Genomic DNA, 19,548 nt, shown 5'->3' on the forward strand with positions numbered 1-19,548 from the left:
AGGAATTATTAGGGTGTTATAGCACGTCTATCTTCCATTGGAAGGAAAGGTTGAAGGAAAGAAAAGGATGAAAGAGGAGAAGCAATGAGGGATGCAGGAGAAGATGGGAGGAAAGAAACTGGAGAAGGTGAGGATGGAAGTATGGAGGTGAGCAGCTAAATGGCTAGAAATCGAAGGTGAATATGCACTGGATTTATATTCCACCACCGAGGCACGGGGGATAGAAAATCGAGCTTAATTAATTAAGATCTTAAGTAGTATTAGGCTTCCACTGAGAGAAATGCATTTTTTAGTTCTCATGAACATGTTAATAGATGGTAACGGGGTTGGTGGGGGGGGGGGGAGAAAGATAAATGGTTTTTTTTTTTTGAATTAAAATATAAAGGTATGGGTAAGGTTTGCACTGGATAACATCCGTGAAAACATAGAAAGGGAATAACGGCTCACATAAAATTGGAGGAATAAAAGTAGGAAAGCTGACTGTCGTTTTCACGGTTAATGACACACTTTGTCCAAAAGGATAGAAAAGAAAGAACAACTACTGGCCAAAAGAAGAAAAATGATTGGGATAGAAGAACACTACTGGTTAGGCAAGCAGGTTCAATAGGAGGACGCCACGTGGTCCGTAGTCATAAGCATACAAAGGGGCAACCAATGAGGGGAAATAGTCTAAAGCAAGCTAAAACACTCTCAAGGGTACATGCAAAAAAAGTGACTCTTTAAACAAGACAATTAATTAAATACTAACCGACCTTTCGTTAACCAAGGCGGATGAGGGGGATTAACCTAGCAATGAGTGGGATGTGCACAACACGTCTCACCATAAAAAAATGTAAAATATCTTTTGAGAGAAACTCTTTCTGTAAGGTGAAAAGCTCTCTATGTTAGAGTTCAAGACTGCGCATGTTGAAAAGAACAAGAATAGTAGAATCATGAATATAATTTTCCAACCAACACATAACGGCATTTGCATCCCAATATTTTGCATGAACTAGTAGCATCTGTTTGCTTCCATTCAATTTGAATGAAATTTAAAAACTGTGCTATCATTCATTTGGCAGTAACGGCACAAATTAATGGTTTCCTTTTTTTTTTTTCTTTTAAGAACACAAAAAATCCACTTAACCACTTAACCATTTTACTCACGACTGTGAAGATTTTCTGGGTGTATTTTTTTGGTAGGATTTACAAGGGTACTTTCAAAATTCACATTTCCTCCCTTTTCCTCCCTTCCAACCATGGCGGAAATCCACCACCCTGCACCACCACCACCCTATGACATCATCGTACTCGGCGCATCAGGCTTCACAGGTAAATACGTCCTCAAAGAATCTCTAAAATTCCTCAACTCATCCTCTTCCCCTCTCAAAACCCTTGCAATCGCCGGTCGAAACCCCACAAAACTCGCCCAATCTCTCATCTGGGCTACCCACCCAACCCCACCTCCCGACATCTCCATCCTAACCGCTGATACTTCCGACTTCTCTTCTCTCCTCCACATCGCTTCCCTCACCCGACTTGTTCTCAACTGTGTCGGCCCCTTCCGCCTCCACGGGGACCCTGTCGTTCGAGCGTGCCTCGACGCGGGGACCGATTACTTGGATATTTGCGGGGAACCTGAGTTTATGGAGAAGATGGAGGCTCGGTATCATGATCAAGCGTTTGATAAGGGTTGTTTGGTGGTTTCTGCTTGTGGGTTTGATTCTGTTCCTGCTGAGCTTGGATTGCTGTTCAATTCTCGTCAATGGGTTTCGCCTTCGGTGCCGAATTCGGTAGAGGCGTACTTGAGCTTGGAGAGTGACAAGAGGATTGTGGGTAATTTTGCTACTTATGAGTCAGCGGTTCTTGGGGTTGCGAATGCAGATGTGCTTCGGCAGTTGAGGAGGTCTCGTCCTACAAGGGCTCGTCCTCAGGTTCATTTTGCGGAATTTTCGTGTGATTTGATTAAGATTACAGATTTTTGGGTTCATTAATTGGTTGCATAATGAATTATCTGATTGAGTATTTGTTGATTATCTGATTAGTTAAATATTGTTGAGGAGGTGTCATCCTACAAGGGCCCGTCCTCAGGTTGAGTATTTGTTGATTATCTGATTAGTTAAATATTTGGTTACATGTTTATATGTCAATATATGTGTTAAGGGCTATTGATGTGAGTTTTAGAGCTAAGAGAAAGTTCAGAGAGGGAAATAGAAAGAAACTCTGGAAGAGAGCTGAGTGCAAGTGAAAGAAAAAATTGGTATAGAGATTCTTATATTAGAATGATTTAATCAGAGGAAGCAAATGTGTTTTAATTTTGTTGTTATTTGATGTCAATATTGATTATTTGCTTGTGTAGGGATGTGCTTTGATTTACTGTTTGTAATGTGTTTAGTATTCCTCTGTATCACATGTTTAGGCTTTGAAGATAATTTACAAATGTGTAGGTTGATAAAGAAACCTTTGAAATTTGTTGTCTTGTTTCTGTTAGTTTGCATTTGGGTTTCATGTATACCCTCTTGGGCAGGTTTTTGTGGGCTCAACTTCGTTTGCCTGTTTTTTCTTTTATTTAATCTCCGTTTCTAGATGATATCAATTGCGTCAGATTCTTGTCACTGGTATGGTTTGACTTTTTATTTGGTGGATTGAGTTGCAAATATATTTGTCTAACAAGAGCAGCTGGTATTGCTGTTTTTTATGTTCCCAGAACTTGACCATGGGAAGTTTAAGTCTTATTTTTTTCGATGTATGCAAACATTATAAAATGGAAGGGGTTTGTGGTGGCAATATTGAGTTTTGAGTTTATATCTTACAGGCCTACTTCTGGAAATTTGATTTTGATGTTTTTTTTTTTCTCCATCGGTCTCTCCCCACCTGTCGCGGGGAAGGTGTATGATAACAGTTAGCCTTTGATCGTTCATGCTTTCATGTATGCAAGTTCTCAGAATTTCCAGCAAGCAAGCAAGCATTTTCTCTCTTTCATTTCATTGTTTTTTGTGCTCTAAAATGAGCTCTTACATGCCCTTAAATAGGCGGCGCAATACTGCCACAAAGTTGGAGGCATTCACCCTACCAACCCTACCATACAGCTGTCCCATATCAACTTAGAAAACAGCAAAACAATCATTGCCATAATTGGCAAGAAAACAAAAAACAAGTAGAGAGTATTTTTGGATAAAACTACATGAGCTGAAATATTGTAGTGGACTTGCTTTAGTGGGCTGGACCATGATTTCTTTCTTCTCTTCTTAACAGTGTATGTGGAGGGAGCTAGGGAGAGTTGCAGTGGCTGGTAGGCGTGATAAAGTTTGAAATTCTTATCCCTAATCACCAGCTGAATCATTTTAGAGATTTTTAGCACACAATAAATGAAAGAGACTATGTTTTTTCTGTTGGCCAACATAGTTCGTATATTAGTTGCTAGGGTGGTGAGTTGGTGAAAGTAAGCATGCTTGAGGAGAATATAAAAGTTGGTTGTCACTCAATTATTTTATTGGGGGACAGGTTATTGATAGAAAAAGGCCACAGAAGTGAAGATATTTCTCATGCATGTAATCATGTCTATTTTAGCTAGTCAAGTGAAATATTATATATTGTTATAGCTGGTCTAATCAGTAGCTCAAATAAGTGACTGAATGATCTACTTCGATGTTGAAATATAATTAACTATTTCAAATATTTTCACAATATTCATTAGTTGTGTAATTTCTGGTTCATTTTCAGTCTTGCTGCTAATTCAATTGTGGATCTTCTCGATCATTACATTGGTACTTATTTAAGCTGAAATGTAATTACTTCATTCTACAATCTAAACGTTGATCATTAGATAAGTATTTTGGTTGAAGCTTCATTGTCACTACTGCGGTACTGTTCAGATGTCAATCTGGTGGAGTATGAATTCGGAAGTAATCAGTTGCGGAGTATTTTGTGTTTCTATGATGGGGGGAAAATGTGTAAGTTTTATTCTCATATCCTTGTTCTTCCATGCCTTTAGTCAAGAGAATAAGTTAAAGCATAGATGTTCATCTACCTCTAAAATTTGGAGAGGTGGGGGGAGGGAAGCGAAACATTTTGGAAGAAGTGCAACGAAGCGCATGAAGCGTGCTTTTATGCACTTCATTGAAATTCTTTATTCTGTTTTTATTTTATGATGGAATCTTCTTTTCTTATGTTCTTACTGTGTTCATATATTTTTGCGGTTTAATCTTTAACAATAGAAAGTGGGCCAAGAGTCCAAAAGAAAAGGAAAAAAGAAAAAAAAGAAGAAGACATCAGCCGGTGATGTTTATAGTATATTTGTTTCTCAGTGGATAGTGCATGATAAACACTATGTTATATGCTTCTTTTTTGTTCTAACAAAAAGTAACAAGGAAGCAAATCTGATGTTCATATATTTTTGTGGTTTAAATACTCTATTTTAGTCATATATATGCATAATAGTAAAGAAACCTTTAATTTTAAAAAGTGCGCTTCACTTTGATGAGGCACGCACCTTGCACTCAGGCTCTAGGACTCTTATCGCTTTAGTGCGCCTTGTGCTTTTTTATAAACTGGTTGGTTTCTGCTATCACATCTCCCTCAAATAAAAACTCATTTTATGCAGATTCCAGGTCCTGCTCCTAAAGGACCAACAATTGAACAACATAAAGAGCTTGGCCTCTGGGCTGTGCGGCTACCTTCAGCAGATTCTTCCGTTGTACGAAGAACCCTTTCAATATTAGCAGAAAATTCTAGGGGTCTCGTTGGGGTTAATGAGAGTGCTGATCATGTTGTTAAGAGAGAAGCATTTTGGTCGACTGTGAAGCCAGCTCATTTCGGGGTGAAAATTGGCACCAAATCATTTCTAGGCGTCTTAACATTTATCATTGTGGGTGTGCTTATCGGGCTCTTAGGTAAATTTTCCGTCGGAAGGTGGCTGCTTCTGAAATTCCCCTCAGTTTTCAGTCTTGGGGGGTTCAGGAAGAAGGGGCCCACTGAAGCAGAGGTTAGTAGTGCAAGCTTCAAAATGTGGTTTGTTTGTCACGGCTTTAGCAACAACAGTACTTCATCCCAAGGAAACAAGAATCCTGATACTGAAATAATCACTAGAGTAATGGGGCCAGAGATTGGTTATATATCCACCCCAATTATTTTGGTTCAGTGTGCTCTTATCACTCTTAGTCAAAGAGAAAACCTGCCTAAAGGAGGTGTTCTTACACCTGGCATTGTGTTTGGACCAACTGATCTTCAAGAACGGCTTCAACAGAATGGGATATCGTTTGATCTGATATCTAAACGTGCTTTGTCTTCCTAAGAAAGTGGTACTCATCTTTCATTAATTTTTTCTTCTCCTTTTTACTTTATTTTTTAGTTTTTCACACCCTTTCTTTAAACACTAATGTGGACTAACTCATAATTTCACTGATGATGGAATGCACTGAACTTAGAAATTTAGAAGAACTGCACTCTTTCTCATAACACAAAGCTGAGATCAGGATGCACACCCTTGTCCCTTGCATATATCTTTTCAGTATTCCTACATATACCTTTTTTATGTTCCTTTTACCAAATCTTCATAATACATGTTTATAAACTTTGTTATATGTTGTTTATCAAAATAAAGAAAAATTCATCCTGATCTTGCATATTATCTTATCATGCCTATTTGTTCAGTACGGAGTATTTTTTTTAGACGGATAGAATTCAATTAATTAATAAGCAGGAACTTATTTACTAAAATTTATCTTAGCTGCTCCCTCTGAAACTTTTTGGCATATTTTCCACCACACCTCTGCAATAATTCTATATCATATCTTTCGAAGAAAACAAATACAGTAATAAGAGTTATAAAGTTAAGCTTCAAGTATTTAAAGTACTAAGGAAAATTTGCAAATTAGTACCTAGTTTTTAATGACTGCGAATTACTACCTAGTTTTTAATGACTTTGCTAATTACTACTCCCTCCGTCCCATAATATAGTGCCTGTTTTCCTAAAATGGTGTCCCTAAATGATGTGCCTATTTCTATTTTAAACCATTAATTTTTACTTTGAAAATTGTACTTTTTGACTTTTATTCAACCCATGTGCTTGATTTTTATCCTTTTTAGGCCTATTTATTATGTACACACCTTTAATCTATAATTTATCTCTCCATTTTTGCCAACTAACATGTACTTTATCTTGAAAGTACAAATCATTATTGTTTTTATTATCAATGTTATCCTTTACCTTAATAACCGTGATTTTGGTCAAACGGGCACTATATTATGGGACGGAGGGAGTACCTAGCTTGTTAAAAGTTGTCAATTACTACCTATTTGTTTTGTTATTGTTGTCAATTGCTACCTTAGCTCATATTCCGGCCAATTAGTCACTAATCTTATCATAATTAACAGTTAATAATACTTTAATTAACTTATTAATTTATAAAATTAATTTTTTTAAAAATATTTCCAAAACTAATTTAATCAGAAAATCCATAAATACCAAAAAAAACATTAAAAAAAGACCCAAAAAACATTAAACTCCCTAAAACAAAAAGTTCCCTAAATTAACAAAAAAATTTGGGATTTAATTTTAGAATTTTTTTTTCGGGATTTTGGAATTTTTTCCAAAATTTACCCAATAATTTTTTATAAGAAATTTAAAAATCCAAAACATCAATCCAAAAAAATAGATATAATGTTGGTGAAGCTTGTTGCTGCTATTAAAAAGGGAAAGAGATTCCCTTCTTAAGGAGGAAAGTTTTTTTTAGATAGAATCTTAAGGAGGAAAGGTGGTTGTTGGTGGTGTTATTTTACTAGTACTGCGGTACAGTCATATTCCTCACTGAGTTGTTGATTTTTCTCAAGGAGGAAGAAGAAGCAGAACAGGAAAGAGGAGAAACTAACCATCATAATTAATTGATTTTTTTTTCTTTTTAAGTTTGGTTGGGTTATTTTTCAGTAATCTATAGGTTTTTTTAAAAAAGTTTTAAATAGTTTTAATTTTTAATTAACTACATTAAAAAAAAAAAAATAATTAACTAAAATAATTACCATATAATTAAGGTGATTATGGTATTGATGGTTGACTAATTGGTTAGAAAATAGATTGAATGACAAACAGGTAGTAATTGACATCAAATATTAAAGATGTAGGTAGTAATTCACAACTTTTAAAGATGTAGATAGTAATTTGCAAACTCATCAAAGAGCTAGGTAGTAAGTGGCAAATTTTTCCTTATAAACCAAGACCCTACTAATTTAGCCATTCATCTTTCTCCTAGACTTCTCGATTAGTGTCTCAAACGATTTTCTTGAGCTTCCATCAATTTCCCATGCTTTTGTAGCTTCTTCCCCAACCTTTCCCGCACTATTCCTTGGATTCTCGGTCGTCATCATCTCCTTTATTTTCTTTGCAATCACCCCACCTTTCACCAATTTATCTCCTCCCCATCCCCAACTTCTTTCCCAGATTCCTAGCCCCGCCTTTTCCACCAACCCGGCGTTGACCCTTTGATCTCCGTGTAGGGGCCAGGCAAGCAAAGGTACCCCTCTCTGAGCGGCTTCCATGACTGAGTTCCATCCACAATGAGTCAAGAACCCTCCTATGGCCGAATGAGCTAGGACCTCCTCTTGATTTACCCAATCCTTCACGACTAACCCTCTCTCTTTTGTGTTATCTAAAAATGCTTCACCTAGCAAGTCTCTTAGCTCTTCTTTATCTTCTTTGTCAACTACTGTTGTTTTGATCACCCACAAAAATCTCATTTCACTTCTGTCTAACCCTTCCGCTAGTTCTTTTATTTGATCTTTGCTCATTGCTGTTCTGCTTCCGAAGGAGACAAATAATACTGATTTTGACGGTTGGTTGTTCAGCCATGATATTTTGTTGCTTCCTGTACATTATAAGGTATTACAGTGGGACAATTAGACAGATAAGTATAAAAAATGTTCTCTCGCCACATTGATATAAAAATTATTGACTTTAGTTATCAAAAAATAGTTACTACAACATTTTAACTTCTTCCTCCAGCGGAGTAAACGCATATTAAACTTTTTGTGTCCTCTTTTATCTGTTTCTATTTTTCATGTATTCCACTACTAACCATAATCAAATGACATGAACTGCGGTTGAAACAGCGTCCGTATCAAGATAACAGAATGGTCACTGTGATTTCTGTCTTCCTCAACTAATGTAACAGAAAGTTTCAGAATGTTTTACAAGTTAGTTTTTACACATATATGTGCAGCATAGAGGGGTGTAGTTACCTATTTTTGACCCAAATGGAATCAACGGTCCAATTGGGAAGATCGGTGGTAGACTTGCTAGAACCTTGCCATTTTGAAGAGCTGAGATAGATTCAGGTTCAAAGAAGTCAAAGGTGTTGATTACTATGCCCTTGGCTTCGTGAAGATGCTTACAATTTGTCTCTATTAGTCGAGTAAATATATGGTCTGGATTAGAAAATATAGGAGGAATATCATCTCCTAATATCGGAGATAAACCTGGGATCTCAACAATATCACCTCTTTTACCTCTCTGGTAAGGAAGAGTAGCCATGAATGAGAAGAACCTTGCAGAAGAGGTAATGATGGTGTAGTTGAGGATACCAAGGTCGGTGAGTGGCTTGTTGATACCTGAGGCGAACATCAAGTCAGAGAACACGGCAGAGGGTGGTGGAGAGAGTGTGGAGAGGTGGTGAACAAGGAGGTGTGCTGATCGAGAGATAGCGTCGTATTGGAGGAGAAATGGGTCGTTGGTGTTGGGGCCGTCTGATGAATGTTCACAAGGAAGAGTTTGGAATTCCGAGGTGTTAACGTGGGGATGTGTGCATAAGAAGGTGTTGATTTGGTTGGCTTCGGCGGAAGAAAGAGTGGGGCGGATAATTACTAGTGTGATCCTGCAAGAGTCGAAGGAAGTTGATGCTGCTGCTAGCATCGACGCCAGCCGAAGGAATGGGGTTAAGTGTCCGATGCCTGCGCTTGGGCAAACAACTAAATGTGGCGGGTTAGTGGGTGGTGAATCCATTGATATGGTTTTGGTTGATCTTAAGCAGAGTCGAATCAGGAGAGAGAATGAGTTCGGTGAATTGTGTGGTAGATTTGATCAATGGTTTTAAAGAATAAGGTTGTGATGGAATATGAGGCACGACACCTTGGATCAATGCCTTAAATTAATGTATTTGTCAATATATTGGTAGAAAAAACAGTGGTTCAATAATGGTGTGCCATCAGAATATGTATTTTACTACTTTGAACATAAATAAATCAAATACACACTTCATATATAACAGTTGGACTCAATGTAACTTCTACTTTAATGCTATAATCGTGATGAGTTTGTTACTTCGTACTACCTCTCTTTTAAAAAGATCTTTACACTTACTATTTGCACGGACTCAGGTGCAATGTTTGACCGTTAATATATCCAATTCTGTACGACAAAAATCACAAAAATTTGATATTTATAAAATTTATTTTGAGAAGAATATAACAAGATATCCCATGATAATTTTTTATAGATATAATAGTGAGAATTTATGGTCAAAGTTTTAATTATTAGACACATTTTTCAAAGCGTAAAAAACTTAATGAAATGGAGGTAGTATGCTTTATGGTGAGAGTGAATGAGTCAATTGATTAAGAATGGTTCTACAACAATGAGGAATACCTGAAAATGGAAAATGGAAAATGATTTTGGCATACTAGAAATTGATTTGGTGTTCCCACTGTGAGAATACATTTTTCTATGCTCCACTATGATTTTGGCATACCAAATAATTTACTAAGAGATGTGCGGAATATAATTTTTCCTGGAAAATTCACAATTATTTAATCGAAACTCTAGCATAAAACAATATTAAAATATACTTTAAACCCCTAAAAATCAAAGTTTTTTTAATAAATAAAGTAATACTCCCTCCGTATTTATTTAAGGGATACACTTGCTTTTTCCGGCCGTATTTATTTAAGAGATACACTTGCCATTTTTAGTAACTTATCAACCCCACCATCTAATTAAATAATACATCTAATTTACCCTATGACCCACCATCCTATTAAACAAATAATTTCATAAACCCACCCAACCTCCCAGTTCCCACCCACCAAAATGACATGGTCCCCACTTGTTTAATTATTAAAATATCTATACAACCCAACTTGCTTTATTATTTTATTTCATTAAATTCAATTCTTCTTCTTAATACCCGTGCCCGACTAAGTGTATCTCTTAAATAAATACGGAGGGAGTACCAACTTTTATATTAGTCGGTCTTACATAAAAGACCACCTTAAGATTGGGGAGGTTTTTAATTTCGCTTTCGATTGTTAGGTATCCAACGAGCCACTGCATGATGGCGAATGTGATGCTCCTTCATCTTCGCGTGTTTGCTTGGTCCATGTTGTGATAGAGCTATCGCATGATGGAAATAGTTGTTGTTGATGGCGGAGAATTCAATATTAAAACATCAACAACAGAAATTGTTGTAGGCAAAATTACCGTGCCAGTTTGTACCAATAAGATGGAGACATGTAGCACTATTTATGCCTCGTGAGCAGTCCCTCGTAGGCTACAGACCAAAAGGGAGACAACGTGTCCCAATCACCGCTCTACACGCGAACAAATACTCCTCTATTCACATCAGCATGATTGAAATCAGCCTTTTGGACTCTCTTACTTTGCACAGAGGCCCAAAAAAGCCATTTATGTCATTTTATCAATGTGACTGCACAAGGAGAGGGACACATGTCCTCTCCTCCAAGCTCAACCAATTATATGGGGAGAATTTTAGGTCATTCCTTGAAAACCTAATACTAAAGCCCCAAATCCCAAGGACAAGGACATTGAATTACCCAACAACCACAAAATATTATATGCTCTGCCATCTCTTTACTTTCTCTCTCTAAATACCTTTGCTTACTTAGGCATCGGAGGGAATATTCCGAGAGGAATATTCTTGTTTTGCAGGTCATAGCTGAGATCGGGCCGTGTCAGACCGGAAACCTCCTTGTCACCAACTAATCGGAAAAACCCCACTACATTTGGCGTTGTCTGTGGGGAGGTACGGTAACATGGAAGATCAACGACCTGAGAGTGAAGTGGCACATCCGGTTCGAGAGGAACGACCACCTTGAGAACGGGAAATGCCGCTTGAGAATCAACAGACACCCGTCCCGAAGGTCACGGCTGATGCCGCCCGGACCTTTGCTGCAGGACACACTCCTCGTCATCCCCCCCCGAGCTGGAGGTGTCCAGTGAGGAAGATGACCAAACAAATCAACCACCCCCTGGAGGACACTTGGATCCTAGGGCAGACACTGTGCTACATGAGAATCCAGACTAGCCTGTGTCTGTGGGGACTCTGCGGAGTATCTTGGCCGGCCTGCAGGCTGAAATAGGAAAGACGGTTAATGCGGAGGTACGCAACAGTATGTTGATTTACAATACAAGTGCTAGGGAGCGGGCGACAGAGATCAGACCATCACTTTCTCTGAGTCCCTCAAACGATTGGACTAGAATACACTTTATCAAAGAATACACTTTCATTTTTTATCAAAGAATACACTTTTATTTTTTTGTCATGTCATGGTCCCCACTTCCAATTATTAATATATATTTTCTTCTTGTGGTCTCCGATCCACTCTTACTCACGTCATCTTTTTTACTATAATACTTAATTCACCCACTACCCCACTTTCATCTTATTTTAATAAATTCAACTTACTCTCACAAAGCTACGTGCCGGTCAAATTGTATTATAAAATACATAGAGTGTAATATGTTGTTTGATTTCAAAAAAGGTCTTGTACGCACAATGTGTATAATATACTTATCGTATATCGATGTAACATTTACCCAATTTTTGATAACATTTAACATTTTTTGACAAAATTTTAGATTTTAATTATTCAGTTTTTGATAAATAATCATTTTAAAAGGTTACATAATTACTTTTATACATTATGATTTGGAAAGGATAGTTTTAACTCAAGGAAAAATATTATCACTAAAAATTAGATAACTTTTACATTATATCGGATAACTTTTAAACATTTGACCTTCAATTTTACTTGATGTATAATCAATCAATCAATACTATACACTAAAAGACACACCAGGAATGACACATGCCATCTCCTGGTGTATCCTTAGGTTATATTTTTGAAAAAATAAATAATTAAAGAATCTTTTAAAATATCTGCTTTTCTGGTTTCTTTTTTCATGTGTTTTATGGCAAAAATCTAACATAATATATCAATACTAATTCGAAAAATATATGATAGGAATGGAAAAACCACAATTTTTATGATACTAGTTGTTGGACTGTGCGCGCTCCCAAGATATACAAAACTATAGTGTAAAAATGTCAAGTAATATAAGAGCACTTACAAATTTATGTAAATGGTCATATAGAAATTACGATTTGCAAAAGTAGTAGCTCATTTTCCGTGCATAGCAGTATCCGAGAGAAATAGAGAGACAAAGGTAACTTACTACAGAATAATATAAAGTACAAGGCAAAAAACGCATGGAGTAAAATCAATAGGGCGAAAGCTACTTCATTGATACACAAACCAAATGTTACAGAGTACAGAAAGGAAAACTTCTGGTTTTCTTAATAACGGCATACACAATGCAATACATAGGATGATATACACACAATACAAGAGTCTTCTTTTCATATTCCTGCTGAACTAACTCATTCCAATAATACAAAAAAGAGAAACATAGTGTTGTTCCAGGAAGCACCATATCACAACTCTTACATCTTTGTCTTCTGGATTAAATGTGTTGGGGTTGGATCTCATCCTAACATCCCTCTTCCCTATCAAGTCTTCTAAGAAGAACGCATCTCATTAAGAGTAAACCATTTGGTTACACATGATTGTAATTTACACAAAACAGATTAATGAAAAAAAGTCCGACTTACCTCTTCATTAGTTCCAGGAGAACAGTAAAAAGAAAATTAAATGGTAAGTTAGAGAAAATACACAAATCATATTGAGTAACAGGTTATAAAAATGACTCATATAGCTGGATGTAGCATGAGCTTTAGTGATTATTAGTTACGCAAAAGAAGTCTTATGTAAAGCTTGAGGCATGTGAACACTGGCTAAAAACACAAGAAAAAAGTCATAACAATTGTAGATAAAACTATTTGAAGCCAAATCTACGTTGTAGACTTGTAGTAGTCAAGTGTTGTATTCAGAAATCAAAGGGCTAAAGTTCGACAGTGTATAGTTTTCCATAGCTTTTCTTTCAAGGTGATAAATCAACAGTAGCTGCTATGGAGCAACAAGAGCACTTATATGGAGGTCATTATGAGAAATAGAAGCACCTATGTATGGTGGTCGGACATATTTTTGAAGTTTTAGTATCAAAGCAGTGTGACTATAAGAAAAAATTATTGATCCTACGCTAACTGTATCAAGATCCATATAAAGATGGTGTTTAATGGCTTAACAATCTTGTACCAAAAGGGGCTTATCTATCTAAATATTAATTGAATGACACTGAGCACTAAATTTATATAACTTATAATATTTGGGTAATTGGAAACAGAACATAAAGGAATTAGATTATTATCTTTATGATTATTCTAGCTTACCTCTTCTTGCTTAAAAAATCTAATAGCTTGTACATCAGTAGCTGCAAAAAAATAACTTGTACAAATTGTATATGCCCACAGCGCTTAAAGAACAATCATCTCATAAAGATACTTCATCCTATCGAAAAATACTATAGAACCAAATAGACTATAATTTTTTTTTTAAATAGATTAAACAAGGAAAACGATCTTACCTTATGAGTAATCAAACATGGGTTGGCCTAAGTTACATCAAAACCTAAGAAATTAACATTACAAACAGACAAACAAACAAAGATATTAGATTTACACCACCAAATAAAATTACAAACAGCAATAGAAAAGAGAAAATAAATGTATACATCAAAACCAAATTTTATAGCAGCAAACCTAAAGCCGAACCTCATCAGGTTAGAGCACAGAAATACCAGCACTGATCATAAGTTATTTAACCAACACTGATGAGACTCCAACAGGTCTATAGACCCTCAGTGCTGCAGTGAACAGACTAATAAAAAAAATCTGAATTCCTTTTCCCAAACCAAAAAACAAACTACCAACCTGCTGGTGTTACATATTACTTTTTGAGACAACAAAACCAGAATACATCAGCCCCCTTTCATTTATCAATAATCATCCTCAATCCTCCCATTGACTTCATGTTTTACCTTTTCAATGACCTGTAATTTTTCTCTTTCTATTCCTCTTCCAACAAGACGTTTATGCTGCTAGGACCTAGGATGGCCAAGAGCAACCTAATTGTGCCGCATCACTTCTTTCTCTTATTACCTATTTTACTACAGTAAAGTATCTTTATAAACTAAAAGGGTAGCTCTTATGATAGGAATTAAACTTCATACAAGCAGAATTAGCCAGATAAGACAGTTAGCAGGGAGCTTCCTTATTGAAGAGTATGTGAGAAGTAAGTGCGTGCAGTTTGCTCATATCACTTCCCCCCCTCTAAATCCAGCCCCCGAATTAGAAAGGGGAAATAAAAAAGATGACAATTAACTGCGAGGAATTCTTTAATCAGGCATATTTGAGCAGTAAAGTAAAAAGCTTGAAGTGATTCGACATCAGTTGATCATGTTTCATTGAAAGAAAAGAGTTGAAAACCGTAAGGGGTATTTATAATGAAATTTTCAATTACCATATCCCACGTACTCTGGATCAATACTCATTCCCACCTCGGCCCACCCTTTACTTGTAATTCCTTTAAACAAAGATGGGACTTTAAGGAGTTGAGATTAAAAGTTCTCATTCCCACCATCAAATCCCACCCCCTAGTTTCATTATTAATAAGCATAGTGGTTTAACTTGAATAAGAACTGCCAAGGGGAGATGATTTTTTTTATATATCCAGAGTACAAAGGCATATTCACCTCAGCCCAATGCAAAAGGAGCGCAGCTATGAATCCCATTGGCAGATCCTTCCATTTCTTCCAAGTGACGTGATGCTACATCAACAACCCAATCCACCCGAAAGAAGTACACCAAGTGGGACATCTGTCATTAATCTCTTAAGCACAGATTTAAAAGAAATCAAGAGAGTAGGTTAATAAATCTCAAGACATAAGTCTACCGTAAACCAGACAAGAAGTAGAAATCTAACACAGGTAATTTCATATTCTTCAAAAATAACAAGAGAAAAAATTCTTCACATCGTATAAACCCGGTCTTAAGTTAGGAGCAAGTCGGAATAACCATGTAGTAAATCCAGGGGAGAAGTTTGGTTATTGTGACACTGAAACTAAGAGAAAATAGACAATCAACAGTTTTAATAAACCTTTTCAAAAGCTTCACGTAAAACTACTGGATCGTATGGAGTTGGAGGTATCTACTCTAAGTACCATGGCGGGTTGTTCCACCTTCTCAATCCACCTATAATATGTTAAATTTAATGGCAATAACATCCTTAAATGCCTAGTCTTAGAGTTAAGACCACGTTTTGGCCATATAGTTTATGAATAAGATAGTAGCATACCCTGTTTGCTTGAATATATATGTCCAGGAGGAAAAACGATGAACCGTTCACAATCATCACTTAAGATAGCAACTTATTCTACAACTTACTACTCAAATTGATAGTTGATATAATATTTGATCAAGTCTTCCAACCAATTACCTTATAATCCCAGACTGTAAATGTAAAACCTCTGCATATAACCTTAGCTTACAGACTTCCCTTATCTCCTTAGTCTATCATGAACTCGTGATGATATACAACACTACAAAAGATACTTGAACAGAAAAGAGTATCATGATAAATCTATAAAATATGACATATATTACTATTTTTCCTCATGCCGAGTAAGTGCAGTAACCCATTATTTTGCAATCATGCTACTGATATTTTGAAGTTGAATTTCCGAACTGACCTTCGACCATCAGAAAAATGTTCAGTAAAATCGAGTATAATAAACTTTCTGTGGACTGGTAAGTATAACTGAGGAAACCGCAAAAAGATTGAGCACAGGAGTTTATAACTCTGATAACTGATTATACCAGATTACAGAATTCTATTCTTTCAAACAACTATGAAGATTTTCACAACGGCAATATTATGAATTTGTTCAACAATAGTTACTCAAACAAAGGGGGGCTAGTGAGGAAGTGAATAATAAAAAAAATGCTGAATATTACATGTGGATTTCCTATATATCATCATATTATTTTACCTGTTGATTTAGCAAATCATTTTTACACAAACACAAACCAAAGACATCACTAAAGTGAATGCAGACAATTAAAAAATATGCCACACTGATATTTTCGTGGTGGCGAATGAGACTTAGAGAAATAATACCTAGGTAGAACGAGGCCTTGGGGTAGATTGTGCTGCGACGTACTGTAAAATCTCGAAGATTCTTGTTTCACCATAGTTCACAGCCTTTTGACGTACATGTAAGTCATATCACCAGCCCTAATTCTTAATTCCATCAAATTGCGATCAATTTCCGTCTCATGCTTTAAAACATTTGGTTTAAAGAAGGAATCATAAATGTATGTTGTTCCCTGAAACAAAAAAATCAGTCACATAAGAATAACAAACACATTCACTGACATTAAAATCAAACAAATGTGTGTATAAATTGATACCTTTTTCCTAGTTGATACAAGTATATTACGAATGCCAGTTTCGCCTCACTATACATGGGAAGCCTAGAAATAAGGAAGTTCAGAATTCAGACAATGCATGAGTTGAGCATGACAAGTTGACAACATCATCGAAAATCAATAACAATTCAAGCACTCACCATAAAATGAACGTGTCACTAACCCTCTCAAACACTGTCATTAGAGCAACTAAAATCCTGAAAGTTCACCAAACATAAGTACTTTGCTTCCAAAAAATTCACCGATCAAACAGAAAGAGAAACACAAATTAAAGAACCAAATTAAATATGATCAATATATACTCCATATATACCAGTATTGTCACCAAAAGCGAAACTACTCTATCTCCGGTTTATTCCACTCATATGCTGGATAGGCATAACCGAAAATCATACTGCAAGAAAAAACGAACAACAATCATCCAATTAAAACCAAAATCTGAGCTAATTTAAAACCATAATACACACAATATTAGTAGGTTACTTACACAAGTCCTCTAGTAAGAAAGTGCCCAATCATTTTGTATTCCTGAAACACAACAAAACAAATGCAAAAAAGGTAAACAAACTTTGCTAAAATATCACAAAATTAGACGTTTGTAGCAACCTGCAATAAGCTACATCACCTTAACTCAGAAATAATTACCAAATAAAGAAATCATACAATCTTTCTAAGGTCATTGAACAATTTCTATTGAATCGCCTAATTTTGGCAGCAATGTATAGACATTGCAGCTAATTACACCAGAATTCCACTTTGAACAATTTCATTGAACCGCCCAGTTTTAACAGCAATTTAAAGACATCGCCATGGGAGACAGAAGAGGAGACTAAACAAGGTATGGTGAAGGTAAATCCCTACTTCCTCTTTCTCTATCATGATAATCGATTTTTAGAAAAAATCGTCATTATAATCGTGAAAAAACATATTAATTGATCGAATGAAGTTGAAGAAAAATCTCAAACTGACCCCCTAAATTTATCAAAAATACAGCTTCAAGGAAATCAAATTAAAAATGAGGAGAGAGAAAGAGGATACCTTGATAGATCGGCTTAAACGGAGCGAAGACCAGAAGAGAAGCAGGAACATATGATCAGTGAGAAAGCCATGGAAGAGAAGATGAGGAGATGTTCCAATCTGATCGAAAAGGAAGGAGGGCGAACAAACCATAGTGTTTTTTGATGGAAGAGGAATTAAGAACGGCAGGTGAAGTAATGACATGGGAGAGAAGAGGAGAGGGGCAAGTGTTAAGAGCAGCGCCATGGGAGAGATGAGGAGAGTGGGCGAAGAAACCACAGAAGGCTGAATGAGGAAGAAGGGCGAAGAAACCCGACAAAATTAGGGGTGGAAAAATCAGGTGAGATAATGGAGGATGGGTAGAAGGCAACGTGGCAGGATCTGGAAGGAGGGCAAACAACGTAAAATAAAGAAGAATAAAGGGTATTATGGTCGTTTAACTGTTACATGAATAGTAAAACATATTCAAGCCTTTATATGTGTTATGATTGTTGTTTTTATAATATATGTAGTAAGTTGCTACTCTGTAAAAGCAAGATAGTGTTTTGTTTTTCATAAACCCTTTTTAAAAAAAATTAGTTATACTCTTAGCCTACATGCAATAGTTTTAAAAAAATAATGTGTTATTATATCCATATCCAAACAAAAAAAAATTATTATTAATTTCTTCCATTTTATGTAGCGGGTACGGGTATGGTTACATTTGTGGATATCATTCAATTTTAAAAGAAACAGTTATCTGATAAAGATATGATAAGTTTTTTTGCCCAACTTAAGTATTTTCTGTCGAAACCCTAAAGACCTAAGATTGCACTAATCACTTTACAATTCGAATAAATAATAATTTTCTCTAATTTTCCAACAACCCGTGATAAATTTTGATATGATTTTGTTCCACTAAAAATCCTATAAAATAAATTCGTTAGAATAGAGAAAAAATTTATTTAATCTCACTATATCGGAGTGTTAATTATACACTACCTTTAAATAAGAAATTGTGTTGTATTAATTTTTTAGAAAAATGATAGAAAATAGTGGAGTACTCCGTATTTTGCAAATGAATGTAATAGGGGTTGATAACCTCCCATTTTTTTTTTTTTGGTAATGATGACAGAGAAGTATAGATTAAAATAACCAGGGAGCCTTTTCTAAAAGCAAATATTGTCCAAATTTAATCGTCTCACGTACAAGCTTTTTACATAGTTTTATGCGATAATTTGTTGTACGCTTATGTTGACCCACAGAGTTTTTGATGATGACAGGCAAACTTAACTAATAAATGTTTAAGTTTCTATGCTAAGAAAACCAGGAGTTCCAGAGCAGGAACAAGAGAAGGCCAAAGCATGTAGACTTAGACAATCAGAGAAACTGATCAAGCAGGCATAAATAAGTTCCTGATGGGAACATGGTTCGAGAAGTTCCAGAGGTGGAACAACCAACATGCGGAGCAGCATGGAACATGAAGACAGGAAATAAGAGTTTATTTTCTAGGATTCATGTAAGTATGTAGTAGCGTGAAAGGTAATGGAACAAGGTGTCAAAAGGAACTCGTGGAACTTAGAGTCAAAAGCATCTAAGAGTCAGTGAATATGTTGCATATTATTATCGTAATCTGTAGGGATTTATTTAGAGTTTTGTTTCTTAATAAATCTCTACTTGGTTAAGAGTTTTAGATAATATGCACTAGTTATTTTAGGATAAGATTTAGTTTTAAATAAAAGATAAGTTTTAAATTAAATCAACTTTAATTAGGATTCTGATTTTAATTTCATCTTTTATTTATTTTTATCTTACCTGCTTTTGGAAAATAAAGAGTCAAAATTTAAAATACGTATAATGAGTTTGTGAGTGTTGGAACTTGTAATGCAAGTTCCTGCACGAA

At 35.8% G+C, this 19,548-nt stretch overlaps 2 protein-coding genes and 1 long non-coding RNA gene across 8 annotated transcripts; 1 reads left to right on the top strand and 2 right to left on the bottom strand.

The window, feature by feature from the left end:
* Positions 1-1,000: 1,000 nt before the first annotated feature.
* Positions 1,001-9,233, top strand: LOC110796489 (probable mitochondrial saccharopine dehydrogenase-like oxidoreductase At5g39410). Of its 3 annotated transcripts, none has more exons than XM_022001551.2 (4): positions 1,001-1,913; positions 3,855-3,932; positions 4,583-5,279; positions 8,193-9,233. In XM_022001551.2, exons 1-3 carry the CDS (start codon positions 1,239-1,241, stop codon positions 5,270-5,272), a joined length of 1,443 nt encoding a protein of 480 aa, XP_021857243.1. In that variant the 5' UTR covers positions 1,001-1,238; the 3' UTR covers positions 5,273-5,279; positions 8,193-9,233. The 3 variants fall into 3 exon arrangements, with proteins under 3 accessions (XP_021857243.1, XP_021857242.1, XP_056692774.1); XM_022001550.2 differs by having other exon boundaries at positions 1,002-1,913; positions 8,083-9,233; XM_056836796.1 differs by lacking the exon at positions 3,855-3,932 and having other exon boundaries at positions 1,006-1,913; positions 8,083-9,233.
* On the bottom strand, positions 6,980-8,971 carry LOC110796490 (UDP-glycosyltransferase 708C1). Its single transcript, XM_022001553.2, has 2 exons — positions 8,212-8,971; positions 6,980-7,838 (listed from the first exon to the last, which is right to left on the bottom strand). Exons 1-2 carry the CDS (start codon positions 8,969-8,971, stop codon positions 7,204-7,206), a joined length of 1,395 nt encoding a protein of 464 aa, XP_021857245.1. The 3' UTR covers positions 6,980-7,203.
* Positions 9,234-12,479: 3,246 nt separating the features above from the next.
* LOC110796491 (uncharacterized) lies at positions 12,480-18,004 on the bottom strand. 4 transcript variants are annotated; one of them, XR_002535606.2, is made up of 7 exons: positions 17,688-18,004; positions 17,137-17,177; positions 16,963-17,043; positions 16,790-16,846; positions 16,632-16,694; positions 14,915-16,547; positions 12,480-13,791 (listed from the first exon to the last, which is right to left on the bottom strand). It is a non-coding gene; the product is annotated as an uncharacterized lncRNA (long non-coding RNA). The 4 variants fall into 4 exon arrangements; XR_008927822.1 differs by having other exon boundaries at positions 12,480-15,038; positions 16,339-16,547; positions 17,688-18,000; XR_008927821.1 differs by having other exon boundaries at positions 12,480-15,051; positions 16,339-16,547; positions 17,688-18,000.
* Between the last annotated feature and the right edge of the window lie 1,544 nt (positions 18,005-19,548).

The sequence above is a fragment of the Spinacia oleracea genome, chromosome 2 (assembly GCF_020520425.1).
Source record: "Spinacia oleracea cultivar Varoflay chromosome 2, BTI_SOV_V1, whole genome shotgun sequence".
Classification (NCBI taxonomy): Eukaryota; Viridiplantae; Streptophyta; class Magnoliopsida; order Caryophyllales; family Amaranthaceae; genus Spinacia; species Spinacia oleracea.